This window comes from Homalodisca vitripennis, chromosome 2, assembly GCF_021130785.1.
Source record: "Homalodisca vitripennis isolate AUS2020 chromosome 2, UT_GWSS_2.1, whole genome shotgun sequence".
Taxonomy (NCBI): domain Eukaryota; kingdom Metazoa; phylum Arthropoda; class Insecta; order Hemiptera; family Cicadellidae; genus Homalodisca; species Homalodisca vitripennis.
Window position 1 is genome coordinate 161,609,567 of NC_060208.1, and position 25,910 is coordinate 161,635,476.

Here is a 25,910-nt window from a genome sequence, read left to right on the forward strand (position 1 = left end):
TATTTGCTAACTTTGTCAAGGTCACACTGTTATAAACGGAGCAACGTTGTCTCCCTTTTTACATGGTTACTAATCGCCTTTTTGGTATTAAGTGATTTAACCCTTTTACCATTACGTCTGAAATAGACAAACAAACCAGTATGTATTCACCCGCAACTTATCAGTATAAAAGTGGATATTTCTGTAAAGAAAGTGTATTAAATTAAACCACTTTAGCATATATAACAATGAAGTTATAATTTGGTCTAGTAAGTTGTATGTATTATGGATATGTACATAGAATTTATAATGCTTTCATAGGATTGACCTTCAGTTTTGCTGCCAGCTCCGCCTAAAACACAATTAAAAGAATATTATTATTATATGTCAAACAATAATGTATGTAAAATGGTAATAATTACGTAATAAAATAGACAAACCACGCTAAGGCTATTATATGAAGCCACTTACATTTTGGCTACTTAACAATAACTGAATGTTTAATTAAAAGAACTCATTAAAAGCAACAAATTCAAAATATAAACGGTTATGGTATCCGTACTAATTAGTTGAGTAAATTCTAGAAGTTCTGTCTAAAATATGGTACAAAAGTTTTCTCTTTATTGTACGTTTTATTTTTTGAGTAAGGTATGAAATGTTTAGGGTAATATAGCACAACTGAAATATTTTACTCGTTGTATTTCATCGTTGTTCCTATTATCCTGCGGCGGATTTCTGTAAGATATGGAACAAAAAAATGAAATTTATCCTTTTATAACCAAGGTAGTATGCGACACAATGTTTCAATCTATTTTTCGCTAACCCTCAGTCAATTACAAATCGTATTTCACTATTGCCACACTAACAGTAACTGTGTTCTGGAAGGTATAGAATAGGCAGACCTTAAATATAGCGCAATAGTAGTCTCAAGAGTTATTTATATACGGGTACAAACAGAGAGTACAAATAAAATGCATAACAATTCCATGCTATTTCTCAGGCTATTTAAGTAAGAACGAATATATAACATTAATTCAACAGTCCTTTTTTGGAAAGATGCATAAACACGTTCAGTCAGAATAACAGTACTACTGTACAAACTTGTTAATTGTTAAAGCAACAAACATATAGGAGTACATTTTTCGAACTCTTATGAAGACTATAAATTATTGTCTCTTCCCAATGGAAAGGTTGAGAAAGAATACCAAGCTACGTGTATACTCTTATAATGAATTGATCACTTTCTTGAAGATGAAGATATTTTTAATTGTTTGATTCGATTTTCATCCTTACATATTATAGTAAACATAACTTCAACTTATGTTGTAATTACTTGATTCATTTATAATTTAAGGAAAACAACAGGAGTTTTTGTAAGTACTGTATTCTATGAGTCTTACAAACAATAAGATATGCTGTTTTATATAAAGGCCTATATATTTTTTTTTATATATATATATTTTGTATATGTATACAACATATAAATAACATATATATATATATATATATATATATATATATATATATATATATATATATATTACAAATAGTCCTTGTTTTTTTCGTGGTTTATCATGTATTTGTTTTTGTTTATTTATAAACTTTTAAGAAGTAAACAATGAAATTCACTACAATTTCAAGAGTCTGTGTCGCCGTGTGACACAGCAAGTGTGAGACCCGGATTCTATTCTCAGCAGATCAAATACAATTTATAAATCAAACTTATTAATATTCAATTAGGATATTGCCGTTGAGTACTATAGATACCACTACATGAAATTTATCAGTCGCAGCTCTACTTTAATGTTCATTTTCAGATAAAATCCAAAATTACATTATTTCCTTTTATTATTATAAATATTTATTAGTAAATGTAATAGTTGAAAACGAACCAAATAAATTTACACACACACCCATATATATATATATATATATATATATATATATATATATATATATATTATATATTACGTTATTTTTATCTTCTTTTAACATAATATTTAATGAGTTTGTAATAAATGATAAATATTTTTAAAATATGCTCCAAAATATATTTAGGAGAATACTCACAGAAGCTTTAATTTGACTTTCATGGTAAAGTATACCACCTTCTTTTTTAACTTTCGCTATGTTATTGCGTTCAGGATCCCCTGGCACCAGTACTGGTTTGTCAGGCTCGGCCTGCAACAACATGCTTTGATTTTTACAGTTTATTTAAATAAACTATTTCATCATCAATACTGAATGTCCTTTCGTTTAGCCCCCCATGCTTTTTAATGTTATTAAAACATTTACAATAATACAATATTGTATAGAATATTTTGTTTTAACAATATTCTTTTAACAAATAATATATAAGGAACATTTTTAACTGTTCCTTTTAATTGCAAACCGGGTTTAATTTCAAGAAGTAAAATAGCAAAACTGTTTATTCTAAAATTAATTGATTATTATTAATTCATTCATTTTTAAAGAGCAGGATAGGTATATTTCTGATTTCATGAACTGAGTCTTACTCAAAGTATAAATACTGTTCATTATTCCATGTAAGTTTAATATTATTAAAGCGATTAAAGTTTCACACATTTTAACAGAATCGGTATTTAATGAGATCTTCCTAAACAATCTCTTTAAATAGGATTTGGAAAAATATCTTACATGATCCAATTTTCGAAGAATGTTATTCATGTCTGACATCCGTTGTTCAAAGCCTGGGGCAAAAGATCCAGGATTGATGGCTACGAAGCATTGACCTAAATTTGCAGGTTTTGTAGCATCCATCCACCGTCTTATATTGGGTCCAAAATCGCTGCCTGAAAACATATTACTTCTAGTGTTAAAAACTTCTTAAAGGAAGATGTAGCAGGACAAAATTAATAATTGTACATGAGCAAAAGGAAGAAAGTGGTACTTAGACTCATAATCGATCACAAATAATCATTAAAGCATGCTTTCTTAAAAACATTTTCTTGTAATCAACACTTTTTGATGCATCTTTTTCAGTATATTTAGTTCAATGATATTTTCTAATCAAATCATGTTTTATGGGTTTGGACATATGTATCTTGGGGGATTCATTAGCAAAATGGTTTTTAAAAGCTAAACACGGCGTAATAAGACACCGGCGGTGGATATTCATTTCCGAACATGGCCCATCAGAACACAAAACCATCATCGCATATCAAATTTCCGGGTGAACATGTTACCACTAAACTACAGAGACCTTACTTATTACGGTTCAATTATTTTGCATTTAACCGTTTCTGTTATAAATGTGGTTAATTAACTAAACTAACTTACAATAAGAAGACCAAATACCTGTCGACATTCATTTAGCGTTCATTAAAGGTTGTTTGAACGGCAATATCCTAATTAATTAAAATAAATATTGAATCACACAAACATTTTCAAAAAAAAATCTTTAGGATATGAATCTATGCACCAAGAGGTGCTAAAAATAAATTCAATCAATAGTTTATTTCTGTTTGTTTGTAACCGGTATTTTTGTATTTTTTTGTAGTTTCTATTTCAGAAGCAAGTGGAGATAAAAACGAAGTTTTGACCATTATTTTCCTTGCATTCTCCAACCAAGAGAAAAATTAATATCTTATTTTCATATCACGTTTTCATATCAATATGGTGGGTGTTTGAAGTGTTTAAAGCTTAATAAAGTAAAAACTAATAGTATGAAATTTAAATAATAAAAGTTCCTACATCTAATTTAAACACATTATGACAAGCAATACCGTTAAAGATATAATTTTTTTAACGGTTGTAGTGCACGGTGATTGAAGCATATGAACAATTAATTGATTGAATTTTTTTATAAGACCAACTGCTCAACTTATCATTACCCATAACGTAGCTATGGTAGGAAGGGTTTATTCAATTTGAATGTGGAGTGTAGCTCCAGTTCAACGTCCTTTTATTGCAGCGTCTGGTATCTGACTCTGTCTCAGACTTTACTCCTGGAATCTAGAGTCATGTTCCTCTGAAGAGACCAAAAAAATTCGGCGACGAAGAAACTCACAACGAACCTTTACAATGACTCGACATCAGAGACCTATGAATAGGCGAATTGGCAGACTCATTTTCTCAACAGGTGTACAATTTTGTGTGTGTATGTGTGTGTGTGTGTGTGTGTGTGTGTGTGTGTGTGTGTGTGTGTTTGTTTTACTTTTAAGAACGAATTGTTCTAATAAGTTGATATTTTGTAATAGGTGGATCTTTAAATACTTTAAACAATATATCTTAAAAACTACATTTTAAAAAAGGGCATTGTTATTATATTTTAGGTAGACAATTTAATTAAAAGTCCAACAATATCACGTTTAAGAAAATCAGTTTATAAATCAGAGATAATTTGATTTGTTAAAGCCGACTTATAAACAATATCAACTGGCTTTATGTTACATCACTACTTGTGAGACACCACAATCGGATGTATTAATTTTATCTCTTCTAATCAGCTGATTATAACATTTCAGTGTTAGACGGTGGTAATAATGTCGTTACCAAATGTAGGATTTAGGTTACTTTGATTAAAACGTATTAAATACATCGCTGATCTGTGATTATAATATGTTATATATATATATATATATATATATATATATATATATATATATATATACATATTATAGGATTTAGGGTTCTTTTAAAAACATGTACTGAAATGAAAACCTTTTATTAACTACAACCAATTTTATTTTTATATTAATTTATGAGTTTACATCAGTTTTTATATTGAAAATCGATTATTGAATACGTAACTGAAACTGTTGGAATATTGAGTATATGTAAATACCATGAGAATAAACTAATAATATTTCATTTGTCAAAAATTCTACCTACTTCCTTGGATTGAGCCAGACAGAATATTTGATTATGTTCTATCTCCAAGGATTACCAAATTGGCTGCCTTATTAATATATTAAAATAGCTTAACTATCTGTGCAAAATATCTGGCTTTTATTATTGAAAGATTATCGATTACAAATCAATTACTTATATGTTCTCGTTTGACTGTTCATCAACTAATTAGGTAGTGTGACTGAATATTTTGATCCAGATCATCCTGAGACAAAAATTAGTAAAAAATCCCAATAACAATATAGAACAGTTATCTAAATTTTACCATGCCAGATTTCACGAAAAGTAATAAAAATAACATTAGTTTTAATGTTATTTTTTTGTATTGTAAGGGATTTTGGCGCCATTCTTAAATATGAAAATTATATTCACAACTCCATATTACAGAAATTACTTTATTCCATCGATATAGATTTATCAAAAGTGGAGAAAAGTTATAAACTTCAATTTCAAGTATTTAATAGACTTGTTTCTTGAATTTTTTGCATCTTACTCTAATTTTACCTTTATTCACTAAAAAATTATAAATTTTTCAAAGGGAAGGTAAAGGTTCAAAATGAATAGTCTAAGTCTAATGACCTGCTAAAATTCCACAAAACGTCTCGACCAGCAGTGCCAGTCCATAGCCTTTGTATCCCGAAGTCCTCTCTTCTCCACCTAAAGGCATCAGAGCGCTGGTTTTGAAGGCAAGGTCTGCATCAGTTGTAGACCTCCCATCCGGTCCTTGAGCCCAGCCTACAGGTATTGACTCCTTTTTTCTTCTCTGGACTTCAATCTGTCACGTTTAAAATTACAAATCACAAGTTTTGTCTGCATTAAATTTATAAAACCAATCATTTTTACTTGAATACCACTCGTCATTATTATTGTCACTGTGAACTATCCTTCAAACTCACATAGCACCAACTACGTTAAAGTAGGGCATATTTCATGTTATCCGTACATGGCACCAACTATGTTAAAGTAGGGCATATCTCATGTTATCCGTACATGGCACCAACTATGTTAAAGTAGGGCATATTTCATGTTATCCGTACATGGCACCAACTATGTTAAAGTAGGGCATATCTCATGTTATCTGTACTAAAAATATAAAGGAATGATACTAACAACAACCGTATCATAGCAAACCTTAAGCTTTAATTCATGGGTGTATTCAAAAATGGCTTTAAGTTTATATAAAAAAATACAGAAAAACTAAATTATTCAAACCTAAACTAAGAAAATAAAGTCTAAGACAACTTAAATTTAAAAAAAGGCCGTTAATTCTAAAAACGTAACAGTTTCACTGCGACAGCGTTAAATTAATACTAATAAAAATACATATCCTCACAGTACATCGGAGTAGAACAGGTGACAGCAGAATATTGTCTCTGTACATCGAAGCTAAACTTATCACTGTTAACTAACGACAGTGCATATTTCCACAGAACCCAAGACAAGGAAAATACTCGATTTAGTCTAATACGTATTATCATTATAACAATGACTTACTTTCCCGAGCGCAACTGCAGAAGTGGCCATGTCCAGAACAAAACTGTCTCCATCCTTAGCGGGAGCAGCCAGAGAAATCGGATTCGTACCAAGTGCAGCCTGAAATATACAACTAATAGTATTTTTATCTACTACTATTAAATTAATATGTCAGTAGAGTAAACAAATAGACAATGGATGAAGACATGCTCAAATGTTATCCTTGCTATGGAGATATATTATAAACGTGATGAGATAAAAACTGTTTTTATTTTGTATTTTTATTATTTATGTTATCCATCGGAAACATACAAATATCCTCGTCTACACTGCACATAGAGCGTTAGTGAATGGGGTTTTGAACAACAAATTGACCCACCAGTTCAAGCATCGCTTCTGGGGCCACTTTTTATATTATTCTTTCTGTTTACTGCTCTAACAGTTAAACAGGATTACAGGCCTACTATAATTTTATTTACGAGTATTGGACTGCGAAGTGGCGATGCTACATTATCTTTCTTCCGTTTTTGGCGGGAGGGACAGGAAGAGTTACCTTTACTACATATGTAGAGGCCATAGACCATTTGCTGGACAAGTCAGTTTGGAAACTCTTGTCCAATGGCTATTCGAGATCTCATATCTTTCTTCTTTTCTCCTGCAAGCACTATTTATGTAAAGATAAACGTCTAGATTCTCAAGTTTCCTGCTCCTATTCCACAAGCTCTTAAATATCCACCCCAATATTCTGATTCCCCGATCTCCTCTAGCCATCAAGCTGGCTTCCCGATGACCTTAGCAAACTTAGATCTTTATTTCATAAAAGAGGATTTGAACATATTCAACATTTATAAGCACTTCATAATAAAAACAAAAGCCGCATAAGGTCAACCCCAATTTAATATATGCTTATCGCAAAGTAAATGAAAACTAACGCTATGTTTAAATTCCAAATGAGTCTATTTTTAAATTTAGATTTTGTGAGATGTCATATTTAAATCATTTTGCATGTTTTTGGGAGGTACAAGCCACAAATTTGCCGCGGGCAAACAATTTCTGGGAGGTGCTGCATAACAAATGGGTCATCGAATAGACTGGTTGATCTCTTATATTTGGGGTAGTGTTATAAAGATATATTTTACATAACATAAATACATAATAATATAAAAATAATCAAAACTTTTATTTTTCTCAATTCAATACCCGACTTATTACCGATTTCTACCCACAACGTGTTAGCAACATTCAATACAAATAAAATTATAATATAGTAACTTGACATGAGCATCGTTAATGATTGCTTCCTGAAAAATTCGTGTAAGTATCACTAAAACAACACTTAATTCCATACTGTACCAAAACAATTTTAACTCAAACAATTAAGTTACAAATTATCTTTTACTTACCTTTTTACTCCTGGTAGGGCTCAAGAGAGGGGATGTATTGGTAAAGGACATTCCCTGAAATGGAAAATCAAAATCATTATTCTTGTGACCCATAAAATTATCTAGTTTATTTTAAATTTTATTCGTACTAAAAGTTTTAGTGTTGAAAACAGTTCTGAAAAGACAATCATAACATTCATTTTTTTAGTATTATTTAAAGTTCAGTACAATAATTAGACATTTTAAAGACTGACAAAAACAAATCGTAACAGTGTGTAAATATCCAACAAAATAATTACTCTCATATGAAAGTATCATTTGGCTTGTTTTAATTCAAACCACGACCTCCCTCATCAACATTACCAACTATCATAATATTTTCGAAAACCAAAAAGCTTTTATTTACATTAACAACTAGTTATGCAAAATAAATAGAACGGAAGAGAACTATCATTCTCGAAAGGTGAATTTGTTAACTTGCCATTCCAGGTTTTAGGTCATCAATGAACCTTCATGAATCTTGTTTTTTCAACACAAACCTCAGCTTGGTACAATATATAACAGACTTTATTCATCAGTAACTATAATAATAATTCTATTATAATAATTGCTTAATTTAATATGGATCAATGTGTAAATGTGACACTGTCTTTATCAGAACTTACAATAAAACTTGTTTAAGATTTTTTATTTTTTTTAAATCTTTTTTCTTTTTATAATATGTATACTATGTGGTAGATTATGATAGTTATGTTGTAGTAAGAATGTGTCTTATGTGATTAGTATGTTGTTTTTCCCCGTACAGCATGCGAAACAAAAATAAATACTAACCCAATTACACGATTAACCATGATGAAGATGGTGCAACCATTTTCGGTTACGTTATTTTCCAATTTTATAGTCAGAACCTTTTAATATATTTCCCCCACATTGAACATTTAATTAGTAGCTCTACGACGAATTAGAGGCTTTTAGTAGCATTAGTAGTAGTAATATTTGCAAATTTGAACTAAATGTTTTGCCGGCTTTATAAAACAATTGGCCATAATTAGTGCTTTAAATGCCTTAATAGTGTATTACCAACTTCCACATTATTTTCATTTACCTTATATCTTTGAATGATTCTGGTATTAATATTATTTACATATTTTCAGTTTTTATATGTAAAAATAAATAAAACATTCCAATAAACAAACTGTTAATTTGTATTTTCAATTTAGTTACTCGCTTATTCAAATTATTACAAAACTTATTAGTAACTGTCCCTGACTATCAATGTATTTACTATGGGAAATTCCTCTTATGATTTAAAAAAAGTTTTAATGAATAGCTCATTGCTGGTAGGTTTTGTTGATGTTACAAATACTGTGTACAGCTGTAAGTTAGAATATATTCATGCTCTAACTTACATGAATATCACTCATACTCTCTTACTTTCATGTTATAGTAGTATTTCAGTTACTTTATTACTCAACAAATCACGTTTTACTCTCGTGTTTAACCGTAGTTAATTTTATTTTTTAAGAATATTTATTTATGAATGCTACGTGTTATTATTAATAATACACTAAGTACTTACTACAAGTAGTTAGTAATACACTAACTACTTAAGTTAGTGTAGTTTTTGCTAAACCTCACTGTTATATTTATTGCATATTTCAATATTCTTCAATCTTAAAGTACTTATTCTGGTACCATGGCATGTTTTAAAGAGCAATGTTTTATCTTTGACACTTTAGTTGAGCAATAGTATGTAATAAATATCACTCACATATTTAACCATCTTAGTACTATAATTATATTGTCCATGTTTTTCGGCAAGAAACAAGTTTTCTGGTTGATTTGATACTAATAACTTGAATCTCTTAAAATGTATCAACGCAATAACGTATTCTATAAATACATTGTTTACTTGAGTAACCGTTATAGTTCATTTTGAAGAATCAAGCTTTTGGGCTTTAATTAAAGACCAAATTTTTAAAAATTATATTTTTGTTTGTTTATTAATTATTTTTCTAACACATACATCATAACATTAATGTAAATTTAACAATAAAAAATTTCCAAAATATTCTTGAACGATTGATAAGTATTTCTAAATAAAAACTACTTAAGTTTAATTTTACACATTTTTATTTTATTTATTTATTTCGTTTCACTTGTAAATGATTAAACTGCATCATTGATGTCGGCAGTTACAACTTGTTAGAGAACATCAGCCTACACGGCTCGAGAAATTAGAACACTGCCTAGTATTACAAAATAAGTGTACACCACTTATTACGTAAAAGGCATCACCGAGTTTGCATGCGAAAGACAGTTCAGTTCTATTTTTGAGATGTCCTTCCGATGGACAGGCAATCATGTAGTAAATAAATTTTAAATTCTATCAACAGGCAAAAGTGAAATTGTGTAAGCCTATTAATGATACGCTTCAATGAAGCTCCGCTAAATCTCATGGATGCTCCACTATAGAGTTCGTTCTTTTCTATAAATAAATGAAGATTAAAAAGTCTAGATATTAAATCTTTCTCGATATATTATGCGGAAAGTTAAATTACATGTTTTACTGTTTCATGTGTTGTCACATAATTAATTCGCTTTGATATAAACTTCTTTCTTCTACGATGTATAACTAAAGTATGCCACGTAAACACAGAGAAACATGGAGTGGTCGTACAGAGCATTCATTTCTCACATTAATATCTAGGCTGATAAGAGTTAATACAGCTAATATATCAATTTTTAACCCGTAACAGTGGAGACGTATAGACACAGAGCAACGTTGAGTGGTCGCACATAGTGTTTATTTCTCACTCTACTATCTAGGCTAATACGAGTTAATCTAGCTAATATATCACGTTTTAATATGTACAGTACGTTTAAAAAATGTTGTACAATTACAAATTACAAGTTGTTCAATAATGATAAAACTATGCTGACTACTTGCCGCCCATATTATGTACCGTAAATTAGTTAATTAAATTTTATACAATGTAAATTTCGCAACCTAATCAGCCAGTATAATATAATATTATTTTACATCCAATGTTCCGGAACTAAATTATTGGGCGGAGTAACTACCTAATTGGCACGCGTATGAATTTTTTTTTCTTCTAACCCTTTGTAGCAGCCCAACTACGTAACCGATCAGACCTCGCGCGCTTTGTCCGTAAGTAAAATTTATCTTTTCGTATTATTAAATTAGCCCTTTGATGCCAAACGTATAAAATGAATGTAACTTAAAGTAAAGATGTGAATAGTAAAGTAACTTACCCTTGAAGATCTTTTATTTGCTTGATTGAGATAGATAAAGGTTGTGGCGTCGTCCTTATGGCGACGAGCACGTTGTTATAAATAGTAATTTGTATCATTAAATGGCTAATACCGTCGCGAATTTGTTTTAGGCGAGTTTACGTAGCTGATGTATCTCACGTGTTGTCTGAATAGATGGCTACCACTTCCCAACTCTACTCCTCTTCTAGAAATAACCGTTCTTAGACTACAGGTTCAATGTCTCGTGCCAAGACGCCGACACCTGGGTTGTGAGTCTACCTATTGCGAAGGGAAGTGAAATATTATTGTTTTGTAAAATAAAACGTCGTATGCATAATCCAATAGAACATTGGATATTTTAGGCCCACATAGAAGATATACTTTTTAGTTATTATATTCTAATTGGCAGCAACGTGGCATTACATAACCTTTCCTTTACCATCTAAAAGTGGTGCTTTTAAGTTTTCTTAATTGAACTGAACTTATAAGTAAACTTTGTATTTCTAGTATTTATTACTACGACCTCAGAAGTCACCACCCCCATGTGTTATCGTCATACGGTACACATAATTTATTGCGCGAATCTGCTATTGATGTGCCTCCTCTGCCATCAACTGGGTGAAACTGAGTGAAAACGCCACAATGCCTGCCATTAAAATAGAATATTTGTCTAAAGATGAGTTGGTATTTGAACTGATATCTAGAGGTATTAAATTAAATAGTGACAGTACAGTAAATGAACTCAGAAAGTCCTTAAGACAGTGTTTGAGAAACAATATTTTACCTACTCCAAGTAGCCTATTAAAAATAGACCACAATCAGGAAGTTAAACTTCTCAGTGAAAAAGTGATATTATTAGAACATGGGTGCAGTGAATTGAACAGTGCTAGTTCACCTTTAGAAATCACCAAATTCCAAGAAAAGTGTAAACATTTAATAAACCGTTTATTTTTAGACAACCAGCTAGAACTAAGTTCTGTACATAGTGAAACTTTATCAGCTTTAAAGTGTAGGCTAGTAAATGTTGAACAACAGTTAGCTAAAAACTTGCTACCTACAGTGAACCTAGAACAGCTTAAAGTGTTAGAAGCCAATTTAAATGAATCATTAGAACAAGATGAGGCTATGGAACAGGCATTGAAAGAACAAATAGGCCCTATTTCTGTACAACCACCAACAATATCACAGCCTAATGCCAGTACCCCCACTTTGCCTATAATGCCTATTTATAATGCAAACAATGGTTGTATTAGTCAACCTATGTCTGGTTTAAATATGTTTAATAAGTTAAACAACCCTGTAGAATGTTATTTACAAAATTTTACAGTAACAAATGGCTTAGTAGTACCTGAGCTAATAAACTTTTTGAAAACTTCGTTAAAACTAAAATGTGAAACTAGCCTATCAGAAAATGAAATTTTAGCATTGTTACCATGTTATGCAAAAGGTCCACTTTTAGCCAAAATAATACAGTGTAAGTCTGTCATGCCAAATGTCAACTATCTACACAGGGAATTAATTAGTGCTTTTATCCCTGTAGGCCTAATTGAAAGACTGAGACTAGATTTAGTTTATAGGCCACAAAGGTTTGATGAGCCACTGTATGAATACATCTATGACATCAAAGAGCTCAGTCAAGTTTTATTGTGTAACATAAGTGAACAGGACTTGGTAACTTGTATAAAAAGAGGTATTAAGCCTACAGATAGAAATAAGTTAATTTTTGAAAACAATCCCATTTGTTTTACAGATTTGGAAAATGTGTGTATAGCTAGTAACAATATAACCTTTAATGATAACTTAAGGGACAATTTAAGTAAGACATATGTTAACAACATGTATCCACCACATGTTGAACTTAGAAAAAGTAGGCCTACTGTCAAAAACCCAAAGTTATGTTTCAATTGTAATAGGCCTGGTCACTTAGCAAAAAATTGTTTTAGGAATCCAAAAAACTAGTCGATAGGGGAGTGGTATTACACACAACACCTAAAAATATCCCTCCCCGGTTTCATAAGTTTAAGAATAATAATTTTATAAATAGTAATACAGTAAGAAAAGAAAAACACTATTTTATGAGAGTCTATGGTAAGGTAATTAAAAATTGGAGTAAATTAAACTATAGAAAACCTAATTTAAGACTAAATGTTAGACAGTGTAACAATATGCCTTTAATTGAAGCTATAGTGGGTAAAAATGTAAAAACAAACTGCTTATTAGATACTGGTGCTACAAGAGATATAATTAGTAAAGAATTTTATGATAGCCTATTGTTGAATAAAAATGTTTCTAAATTAATGAAGTCAGATGATAGAATGTTTGCTGCAAATAACACTGAAATAAAATGTTTTGGTTACTGTTATGCTAAGATAAAAATTTCTAAATTTTGTTGGAAAGTAAAATTTATTGTATTGGATAATTTAAAATGGGACATTGTATTGGGAAACCCATTTATATCTAATAGCAAATTAATTTTAGATCTTGATGGAGATTCATGTTATTTTAAATTCAATTGTAATGAGAAAATAACTATTGTCAGACAACAGCCTTTTGAACATGAAGTAAACAGCATTGATGTAAAAATAGGGTGCACTAGAGCTGAGGCTGAGATACAAAACCTTATAGGGGATTTTCCAAATGTTTTTACTCCAAAATTAGGAGAGGCTCTAGATTTGGAAGTGAGATTAGTTCTAAATGACCCCACACCTGTAAATATTAGGCCTTATTTTATGAGCCCTCCTACTGTAAATAAGATGAAAACAATAATACAGGATTGGTTGGACCAAGGAATAATTGAACCCAGTACTTCAGCCTACTCCAGTCCAGCCTTTTTAACCAAAAAGGACAGACTTGTAGTCAATTATACCGAATTAAATAAAAAGTTACAGAAAATTGATTTTCCCATTGGTGATTTAAATAATTATTATCAACATCTTAGTGGAGCCAAATATTTTTCAATAATAGATTTAAGAAAAAGTTTTTTGCAATGTCCATTATCACCTGATAGTCAAGATCTTACCTCATTTAGCACTATATTTGGTAAATATAAATTTAAACGAGTACCCTTTGGTTTACATGTTGGTAGTGCTGTATTGTCCGCCTATCTGGATAAAGTCCTAGACAATATAAAATTTAAATATGTGATAAATTTTTGTGATGATATCTTAGTGTACAGTAAAGACCTTGATTCGCATTTAGTACATGTCAGAGAGATTGTAAATAGACTAAGCAAACATGGCTTAACGGCAAACCTAGAGAAAGCAAAGTTTTGTTTTGAGGAAATCTCCTTTTTGGGGAACTTAATAAAAAATAATACAGTAACTATAGATCCCGAGCGAACAAGGAGTATAAGAGAATTTATGCCGCCTAAGAACGCCAAACAAATTTCACAGTTTTTAGGTATGACCAATTTCTTTTCAAAATTTATAAATAATTATGCTGAATTATGTAATCCTTTAAATCGTTTAAGAAGGAAAAACGCTAAATTTGTTTGGACAAGTGAATGTCAAGATTCGTTTGTAAAGTTAAAAGAAGCTATAATGAATCCTCCTGTACTCCAGTTAGCCGATTTTTCAAAGCAATTTATAGTAATGACAGATGCTAGTGGAATAGCCGCAGGTGGTTGTTTGTTACAGGAAAACGACCAAAATGAATTAATGCCAATAGCCTATTACTCTAGGAAATTTACTGATGCCGAATTAAAATATACTGTTTATGAAAAAGAAGCTTTGAGTGCACTAATTTGCATAGAAAAATGGCACGAATTTTTAGAAGTAAGAACCTTTAAATTAATAACTGATAACCAAGCTTTATCCTATGTCCTCAATCACAAAAGGAAGGTAGGAAGACTTGCCCGGTGGATCGAGAGGATTTTGAATTTGCCATTTGAGGTGGAATTTAAAAGTTCCACCGATAATGCGCTGGCAGACGCCCTTTCACGTATGTTTGAGGGCGAGTCGACGGGAACAGCTGATCCGAGCCCCAGTGACTGCCGGAACGGTCCTGACCAGGATAAAAATAGATTATCGATTTCCTTCTGCCATTCAAACTCCTCCCGAAGGCAAACATGTAAACGAACATCTAATGTAAAGCCTAAAATGCAGATAAATAATAAGTGCAATAACAAGGATAATTTGTGGTTGTTAATTAATGATTTGCCATTAGCATTTAAAGATTTAGAAAAATATCAACTTCAAGATAAAGAAACTCAGAAAATCATTCAATCTGTAAAAAGCAATAATAACAATTTATGTTATTTTATAAAAAACAATTTACTGATGTACAAAAGGAATGTAAAAAGTAAGAGTAAGATATTTTTGCCTGTACAGTTAGTTGATTTAGTATATGAATTCTTCCACAGTTCTTTAATAGGAGGTCATTTAGGCATTGCTAGAACGCAAAGAAAAATTAATCAGTATTTTTATAGACCTGATTTAGACGAAATTATAAAGGCAAAAGTGAAAGGATGTAATGTTTGTAAAATGAGTAAAGTGTGCCAAAGAAAATATGAAGGCGAATTAGTATCTGTGCCATTTAAGAACAATATGGATTGTTTATTCATAGATCTTTTAGGTCCCTTAGTGAGAACTAGAAACAGCAATGTATATTTACTTGTAGTTGTAGATGCCGCCAGTAAATTTCTATGGCTAATCCCTTTGAGGGAATGTAAGAGTGCTGAAATATGTAATAAATTAGACCGCATAATTTTTAACAACTTTTCTGTACCTAAAATAATAGTGTCAGACAATGCCGCATATTTTACATCACTGTATTTTAAGAAGTTCTTATTTAAGAATTTTATTGAACACCGTAGACTAGCGCCTTACAGGGCTAATGGAAATCAATCAGAAAGGCATATTAGAAACATATCTACATTATTACGTAGTTTCTATCACAACTGTCATAGTAATTGGGATAATGACCTAGGCTATATACAATTAAGTTTAAACACCGCCCATAATGAAAGCACAGGTTTTGCTGCCTTTGATTTAATGTTTAATCATTCCTGTAATAATGCTTTATCTAATTTATGGAAGCTAAATGATCTAATTGGTGAGAATTTGTCCAAGGAAACTGTTGTAAACAATTTAAAGAGAGCTGTGGTGAATGTAAAAAGGAGTATAGCACATAACAGTAATAGACAAAAGTACTCAGAGCAAAATGTAAAACATCCCTTTAAGTTGCATTCCTTAGTATGGATTAGAACCCACTATTTAAGCAATAAGGTAGAAAAGTTTTGTGCAAAATTAGCACCAAAATATGTAGGAATTTATAGAATTTTATATTTTTTAAGCCCTGTAACTTGTATTGTACAACACACTGAAAATGTTTTGAATGTAAAAAAGGTTCATATTGTAGATTTAAAATTAAATTAAGACCTGTTCTGTATAAATAAAAAAAAAATTTGTAGCATCCCTAGCTTAAGGAACCACTTGCTGCCAAATTTAAAAGATAAGATAAAATCCAGGAAGTTAACTGTTTGGTGAATTCTTAACGAATGTATCAATGGAAATAAAATATAGAAACAGAATTTGTAAATAGACTTAGTATAAAGAAATGAGACAAAGTTGATCCTGACTTTTTGTAATGAGGGAACCAAATATGAAAAATTGTCTGTGTTTTGTAGGTATGCCGAAATGTTGAATTTTGAATTTTGTAGATATATTTGAAGTGTTAAAGTTCATGTAGATGTAACATGTATAGGATGTTGTATGTAAGTATATTAAGAGTGATGCAGTATTAATACGAAATGTGAGACTTAGCTTCTCGTGAGGGGACGTTTCATTCCAAAGTATTCGATCCATATTGGTAACTTGTCCGCAAGTCTCAGGGTATTTAATGGCACAACACTATACACAAAACACTGGTATGAATGCAAAAAAGAAGTATGAATGTGGCGCCTATATAACAAAACACTACACTACACTTGTTTACGATTTAATCGCCTTAAATGCCCTTATTCTTGCAACGACCCGCAAATTCTAAAACTCTGCAACGTGCACTGCATGAAAATAGTTTTGCCTAAATTGATTTTCTATTGTTAGTCCCTAAGCGAGCAGTCATAGAACTGCATTGGCATGCGATCTAGCGGATTTGATAGGAAACTTTTGAAACCCCGCGCTATCGTATTGTTATGGTTGAATTTGAATTTATGTAATGAATAAAAGGTTGAATTAAGTTTGTTATTTAGAATATGTTTAAAGTAAAGCGACTAATTAGGTTGCGAAATCAAAACAGGGGGGATATTCTGTACCGTAAATTAGTTAATTAAATTTTATACAATGTAAATTTCGCAACCTAATCAGCCAGTATAATATAATATTATTTTACATCCAATGTTCCGGAACTAAATTATTGGGCGGAGTAACTACCTAATTGGCACGCGTATGAATTTTTTTTTCTTCTAACCCTTTGTAGCAGCCCAACTACGTAACCGATCAGACCTCGCGCGCTTTGTCCGTAAGTAAAATTTATCTTTTCGTATTATTAAATTAGCCCTTTGATGCCAAACGTATAAAATGAATGTAACTTAAAGTAAAGATGTGAATAGTAAAGTAACTTACCCTTGAAGATCTTTTATTTGCTTGATTGAGATAGATAAAGGTTGTGGCGTCGTCCTTATGGCGACGAGCACGTTGTTATAAATAGTAATTTGTATCATTAAATGGCTAATACCGTCGCGAATTTGTTTTAGGCGAGTTTACGTAGCTGATGTATCTCACGTGTTGTCTGAATAGATGGCTACCACTTCCCAACTCTACTCCTCTTCTAGAAATAACCGTTCTTAGACTACAGGTTCAATGTCTCGTGCCAAGACGCCGACACCTGGGTTGTGAGTCTACCTATTGCGAAGGGAAGTGAAATATTATTGTTTTGTAAAATAAAACGTCGTATGCATAATCCAATAGAACATTGGATATTTTAGGCCCACATAGAAGATATACTTTTTAGTTATTATATTCTAATTGGCAGCAACGTGGCATTACATAACCTTTCCTTTACCATCTAAAAGTGGTGCTTTTAAGTTTTCTTAATTGAACTGAACTTATAAGTAAACTTTGTATTTCTAGTATTTATTACTACGACCTCAGAAGTCACCACCCCCATGTGTTATCGTCATACGGTACAATTAAACCCTTTAAATTTAAAATTTTTGCTGTATTCCTTTACGTTTAATTTGTGGATATTTATTTTTACTTAGAATATCTGGTAAGCAGCACAAGTCCATATAATTTAAGGCAGCTTATAATGTAGCTTCGTATTACACAAATCAAGATTCCTACAAGATTTGTTTTTAAAATTTTTCCTTATCAGTAGTTTTAGAACACTTTCACTAATAGAAAGCCCTTGGTGTAATTTCATGTCTTAAACTTTAACTTATCATATTGTATGTTACGTTTAATCTAAGAGATTAACTCGTAGATCAATCGTGCAGAAAACCCTTTTGCATGCATATTACAAAATATCACATATTACAGTGTTCAAATTTTATATGATTTATTATAATATGTGCTTAACACTTCGACGAAGTGTAATTTTTAACAGTAATAGTTAAACTGAACTCTTTAAATTTAAAATTGATAATTGCAGATATATTATTCACACATCCTGTTTTTAAACACACTGAAAAAATTAAAATAATCACTTACTAGCATGTTGTGTTTCAATGCTTGCATAGCGTACCAACCAGCGATTCCATAGTGATTTGTTCCTAAAAAGGTAATGGTTCTATTTAGCCACTGTTTCTGTAACGTAATTTATAATTTATAAACTTTCTATACACACACACGCACGCACGCACGCACGCACGCACGTATATTCAATGTTTTTTCAAATCCATTTTATCTGTAAAATGTAGAAATTTAGCAATAACAAAGAGTAATAAATAAGCAAGCCAAAATATATCAATCCTTCCGGTCCTTCCAGCTCAGCCAGAAGAAATGGTTATATTTTATCACAACTGTGATAAGTATTATTGATTAATATTCTCAGGGTATTTTCACATACTTAATGCGTGGAGAACCATTTAAAGTAGGCTATAAAATTATTTGTATAAAAATAAATATTTGTAAATACGAATTTCACAATATTTTGTCTTTTCTTTATGTTTGAAAGATTTAATTACTGTAATGCCAATTAATTTATAGCTAGGCAACTAACTTTTTACATATATTTAGAACCTTTGGTTCGTATACAACCCATCTATAACTCATTTCAGCACAATTTTTCATTGATTGGCCTTTAAAAAATTCTTATGTGATTTACTTCTAATAAATTTTTGAAATTTCATTTAATATGTAAAAAAAAATTTGTTACAAAATATAATTGAAATTACAAAAACCTTTTTTCTATAGTTCCATAATAAATAGAGTTATTAAATAAGGAAGGTGGCGTTAACTTTAGTTTAGTTGTGTCTGTGTTGAACTCAATCCACATACAACCGTCATTTTAAACAAGCTGTATCAAAGTTTCCTTATTATCTTGAATCTTTTCCAATTTACATGAAATCCTTATAACAACTGAAAATACAACAAAATCCAGAATATATATGATTGGACTTTTAAATTGGTTAATCTTTTCATGTGGCATTTTAATTGCGAAGCATTGAATTTCTTTCAAATTATTTAATTCTATATGATTATTTAATTTGCAGCTCAGAATGTTGTCGTTAGAAAAATTCCCGTCTTTCAAATATAATAATAAATTGAACAATAAGAAATATAGAAATATGCTATGCACATTTTTAAACTCGCGTTCTTAGACTCATTTGAACTTGGGTAAATATAGAATAAGATTATAATAAAGAAACTTTTTCAGATGAATCGACCATTCCAAGTATGTATATCTTATAGATACAATTCTATAAACATATGATGTTTGAAACATTCCGTAAGCAACAAGTTATAACCAAGATTTTTACTGGATAATCGAATAATATGATCATCCAAATGATAGTAATCATATGTACTACAAAATTCAAAAAAAGAACAAACAGCATGATATCTCTAAATTAAACTAATGAGTTTCGTCTGGTAAAAAGAAATTTGTCATACCTTTGGCAACAACCCAACCTACGCCGGAATCTTTTGCTTTCTTGACAGCAACGTCCATGCAGAAATTACCGACCACAGGACCTAAAGCGTTGTTCCCATCAACCCAGGCTGTAGCTGCGGACTCCTGGAGGACTTTGGCTACTGCAGATCCATCTGTAGTCTTTGACTGCACATCTCGTACATACATCTCTACAAAATACCGCACAATAGCATCTGTCAGTGTTGCAACCGTATCTGGAGTGTTAAACCATATGCTAAGTTTTAAATATAAAGAATCAATTAAAGCCTTCAAGAGGTAGTACACTTACCGTTGTAATAAACCGTTACAACGAAGTATAACTTACTGTAACACGCCTCATGCGACTTCTATCCTATGCCCGCAATTACCGTTCTGATAAAACGTTACAACGGTTTATGAAAGGTCCCGACAGAACGTAACGAAAGTGTAACGCTATACAAGCGCCTTCTATCCAGTGCCCGCAACAGCAAATGGCACTGTACTGCGTGCATTGCATAACAACTAGGCTTGCATTTTTGACCTTACGACTCCAAAATCTTAGTTCTTCCTTGGATCAAGAAGTCCTTATTTACAAAGTTGCATGTCTCTAGAGCGTATCAAGACTTATCAGATGATCAGATAAGATGGATTTAAAATTAAACAATACAATTTTAAGAGGGCCATGTCTAGTCCTTAATAATGAGCTCGATTACAATCGTAATGTGGTAACATGGTTGGCTGGTCTACATAGGGCATTAACAACACATCAATCTGTTTAGTACACCTTGTTAACTCTTATGTTTATCAAGATATGAGCACACTGCACCACGTCACGTAACAGGCTTCGCTAAGGTAACATAAAAAGTTTCAAATCTTTATAGCTTACTTTATTCTCATAAGATATTTTGTTTGTCAGCTTTTTTTGACGTAAGTCAAGCATTCTGATAAGGTGCAGGCATTCTGGACTGTTATTTAAATTGAAGCGCTGTTTACCACACTCAGTGTATGCCATTCTGAAATCGTATTTAAGCGACAGATATATTCAAATTAAATTTTATGTAATTACCATGGATTTAGCACCTATTGAGACAGGCGTTCCTCAAGGAAGCGTTCTTGGCTCATTTTTTTACTCTTTATTTACAGCGGACATACTAACTTCGATTGGCACAACGATGGCTACGTTTGTTGAAATCACTTCACGCCATAGAGATGCTGCATCTGCTTTTAAAAATCTACAAAATATTCCTGATGGTGTTGCCTTGAGTTTACAATAATTGGTGGGTACGTGTGGATGAAAGTAAATTAACCCATTTTATGTTCTCGTTAAGAAATGAAATCTGTCCACGAGTCAGCTTCAATAATTTTGTAATTCCAGAAGCTGAAAGTATTAAATATCTAGAACTGCACCTCCATAGAAGGCTGATGTGTTTTTTCTGAATAATCAATAAAAACCAAACATATCATGTATATAATTGGTAACATTGTATCAACCGACAAGTAAAAGAAAGCTCTAAACATGAATTTCATCAGTACAGTGTTTTATAATACAGTTTGAGATGTATAGTTGACTTATCAGTAGTCAAAGAAAGATACACGTGACCAGCAAGACAAGTCTCGTTCTTGTTGCCAGATAGCCCCAGCAAGTTGGGATTTAATTTTCCTCTTATAAGGCGTAGAGTGTGAAATTATGCATACATGAGTGAGTTTTCATGTGTATGTACTAAATTAAAATACATAAGACTGGGTTATGGCAATTGGGTAGATTATTAAACTATATAAATAGTAATTTCAGCAAATATAAATTTTAAATTTATTGTACAGGATTATCGTTGTAGGGATGAGTGATTGTTCTCGAGGGATAGATCTTCATTCTACTAGGTAGGGGTCTTAGTATTGGATTTAAAGTATCGAAATTAAAATAATATCATATTAAAAGGGTGGGCTCAACAAAGCTTCAAGATAATGTTCAGTTCAATAATTTTGAAATACTCATTACTTTGTTTGTTTGTCCCGCCAAGTTAGTTTCTCATCTGTGGTAATTAAGTCGATTTAAAGTCATTCTAAATGATTAAACAACAACTTAATCCCACAAACTCAAAATGTTCAATTTTTAAATTTCAGTAAATAATAGTAAGTGTAAGACGTGTGATAAGAATCACACAGGAAGAACAAGGTGGCGGTTATGGGTACAATCCATAAATAAGGCATCTTCCATAACTCTGACATAAAATAATAACATATAATGTGTTTGTTGCTCTCATGGGCTTCCAGTTAAGATGACCGCAAGTTCAGCCATCAGAGCAAATTTCAATGTTTTAAGGTAAAAAAAGCTCAAGGTTTAAATTGTATTTGGCCAGTAAAGTTATACTGATTATGAGAATTAATTTTATTTCTGTACACCTATGAATATTTTTGAAATTAGCAATCTTCAAAACCTATTTTGAAACATACTATGAATGAATACAAATTTTATTCCTGAATAAAAAATAACGGTGGTTAAAACCCACTCTTTTTCTATTCACATCTCTGAATCAGTTTTAGAACCCGACAGAAATGTTTAATATGTATTATATGATAAGGCATAAAAGTTAACAATTACCTCAAAGATTTAGACACATTAATTTACAATTAAGCATCGTGAATTGAACGATGGAATCAATCGAAAGACTGAATGACAGAATCAAACTTGATACAAGAAAAATGATTGTAATGAATGCAATCAAAATGGAATCATTTGTGTATACAGAGAGCAAGCCATGAAACTGTTGCAATGGTCAATCAGAAGTCAGTTAAAAGTTACGACTGCGGGTTTGATGGGATGTGAGACAGATCAGCTTATTGCAGCCTGATGACATGAGGGTGACACTACTAATGTTTTTATCATCACACGTGATTATGCAAGCGTATGCTGTATTTTTTCAGAATAGACATATACTTAATTCGCTGTTACATCATATAAACATACATTCTGTCGTTCTGATTCTGTCGATGTTTACGAATACAAACGAATTAAATCGTAAAATGTTAAATTACTCAAAAAACTTTACCGTTAAATGGCTTGCTAAACGCTAATCTCAAGAATTACTAAAACAATTCAACTACATTTTAATAATTGTTTAAGTCCAAAGAATGTTTATGAAAAATAATTTTAAAGTCTCCAATAATATTTTTTATTTGTGATACGCAATCAAAATTCTACTGAAACTATAGTTTGGCCGCTATCTCAAGAGCCCCAGAGGATTACAAGGCGACTCTTGCACCCAAACGCGCACACACCGTCACACGCGCAGCCCGGCTTCGCCACCGTACGATGGCTTACATGATAGGCCGTAGTCTGTCTTTTATCGTTTTTATGTTAAAGCCTAGTATGTGCGTCATCGGTCATCGAAACAAAAGTGACAGCTGGTAGACCGGCTGCGCGTGTGACGGTGTGTGCGCAATGGGGAGCGAGGGTTGCCAAACCCTCAGGGATCTTGAGGTTCTAGAAATAAAACAATAAATAGCTATTGCTACTTTAAGCCAAGTTTTCCAAAAAGGCTCAAGAAGCAATCTCATCAGGTATGGGAATACAAGTAGAGGTAATGTTCTGTACCAAGTGTATCACGCTCAAGGATGATTCGAATTAAAGCGCTGCCACCGTGGTCTCAAAGAAAGTAAAACTCCGGCCCGAAAGGAAGACTGCTAGATGTTTGGTAGGACTAGTCTCAGTGCAAAACTTTCACTTTGACACCAAATTGTCATATGCGTTCAAAGAAGGATAATGGCTACGCTTAGCTCAGTAGTGACTGATATTAATGCGGGGAACTTTTGACCGTAGACGGACTACAACTCCCTTTAGGAAGGCTCATATAAGATGCCAAAAATGGGGTTTACGTAAGCGAACCATTACGGAGCAGGGAAACTGCAATATTTACCGACTGCATCGTTTGAGCGATCAATTTGCTACTAACACACGGTTAATATCTAAAATAAAGTCCAGGCTAAGTAAACAGGTCCTTAAAGACAAAAACACTTCAAAAATATGAATTACAGTTTTGGGGGAGTAGTTTCCATACATTACTTTATCATTGGAGAGATTGGCTACAAGAATTTTCGTATCTGATAGCGTGTGGTAGATCATCCTTGGTCGTCGCGAGTAAATTACCCTCTATTTCAAAGAAAGAATTCAAGGAACTGTAGAAGGCTAATTTAGACAATAATATGGTTGAGATACAACAAAGCTCTATGAGGTTATACGCGAGTATTTTTTGAACAAAACTCTCGAGACCTTGAAATATCGGAAAGTTCTAACATCAATAACGCCTAAATGTAATAAATAGTACGTCTCGGTTCTTCTTACACCCCTATAATATTCATATGTTTTGGAAAATGACGAGGAAATGGTTAATGTGGAAAACCCTGTGAAGATAAACCAGACCAGATGCTGAGATATGGTCCGAATACCACAAGACTACTAAAAAAAGTGATACATTCTGTTAGTTGGTAGAACTTTAACCTAGGAAGTAAATTTGAACCTATCTAGGTTAAATGGCACCTCTACTGTACGTTGTAATTTTAAACTGTTTAAAAGTACACATTTTTCTTTAATAATAATCATGTAAATATTGTATATTCAATGGATACATATAATTTATTCACTTGTCACTTGGACCCGAGAGAAAAAGTTTGTAAAGTTTAACCCTGCAGGTACTGTACGAACGAGGCCAACGATGCACAGAATATCGCTTAACACATATCTAGTGTTGTGTAACCCTTATGATGTCATCGACAAAATTATCGCAAAGTGCCAATTAGTAAGTGAATTTTTAGAGTCCGTTCTGATTCGCAAAAAGGAAAACATTATTGTCAGAGTGACCCATGATAATATTAGAACAGATGGAAGACTTTGTTTTTCATGTTTGATACACCACGTTCCGAAATCGTCAAACACCATTGAAACTCATGCATCGTTTAATTTACATGTGGGGGTCTTCTGAGGGGATTGTTTACCCAGTCCACCCAAAGCTATTCCGGGATTCTCAATCAATCCTCAAGAGTTTTGTTGCTTGTATTTGGTAGAATGTCCTCGGGGCGTCGATATCACCTGTTGCGGAAGGCTACCATCTTCCCTTTTTTCTTTCTCGCTAACAAAACATATAAACATCGTCCACATATACAAATCTAATGAAGAAAGTTAGTTCCTAAATAAAATGGAATGATGGCAAAAATATTACTAACATACTTATTGCTTATAATTTAGAATAAAATATGGACAGTTTATAATATGGTATGCGAATATGATAAACCATTTATATCATGTGGCTGTTTATAAGCAACAGAATATTTATTCAAAATTCAGTTGAGCATAATATATTAAAATATTAAGGGCTACTTAGTAAGTTTGTAAAGGTACTTTGTTTCCAATACAGTCCAAAGCAATAAACTACAAAACGTAGATCGTATTCAATTATATATTTTAAATGTATGTATTTAAAATAATATGTTGTTAAGCATTGTACAGTAAGTCATTCTTCTAACATAGATATTACTTGCATAATCAAACGCAATTATAATAAGTTAGTTATTTTAGGAATGTTTGAAATTTCAATCGATAATCGGCAATAGCAGTGAATGCTGGCCATTACTGTACACAAATGAATCCTAACCAACAAATAACCTAACTTTAACTTTTAACAAAATAGTTACCAAGTCGGTTGATTCCATGGCTGTAATGTCCTCGATGGTCAGCCTCGACGAGAACCTCCGCGAGTGCCACAGCATGAGGTTTAGATGTACCAACAAGCGTCATACAATCCACACAAAACCTCAGGACTTCTGGTACAGGTATTCTTGCCATTCTAACTCTACATTATATTTCTGTCTCAGCTGATTGTAGCA

At 31.9% G+C, this 25,910-nt stretch overlaps 1 protein-coding gene across 1 annotated transcript; it reads right to left on the bottom strand.

Moving 5' to 3' along the window:
* Nucleotides 1-211: 211 nt before the first annotated feature.
* On the bottom strand, nucleotides 212-25,910 carry LOC124356358 (uncharacterized oxidoreductase YjmC-like). Its single transcript, XM_046807544.1, has 9 exons — nucleotides 25,719-25,910; nucleotides 20,036-20,224; nucleotides 18,632-18,693; nucleotides 7,728-7,781; nucleotides 6,346-6,444; nucleotides 5,431-5,626; nucleotides 2,638-2,792; nucleotides 2,050-2,160; nucleotides 212-331 (listed from the first exon to the last, which is right to left on the bottom strand). Exons 1-9 carry the CDS (start codon nucleotides 25,867-25,869, stop codon nucleotides 284-286), a joined length of 1,065 nt encoding a protein of 354 aa, XP_046663500.1. The 5' UTR covers nucleotides 25,870-25,910; the 3' UTR covers nucleotides 212-283.

What these genes read in the sequence shown, in the direction of transcription:
- LOC124356358 (XM_046807544.1), bottom strand. Translation starts at nt 25,869, where the DNA reads ATGGCAAGAATACCTGTACCAGAAGTCCTGAGGTTTTGTGTGGATTGT. An exon ending in GCCCTACCAGGAGTAAAAAG is followed by an intron (nt 6,445 to 7,727) that starts GTAAGTAAAAGA and finishes TGTATATTTCAG; the next exon opens with GCTGCACTTGGTACGAATCC. An exon ending in TTCTTCGAAAATTGGATCAT is followed by an intron (nt 2,161 to 2,637) that starts GTAAGATATTTT and finishes ATGTTGTTGCAG; the next exon opens with GCCGAGCCTGACAAACCAGT.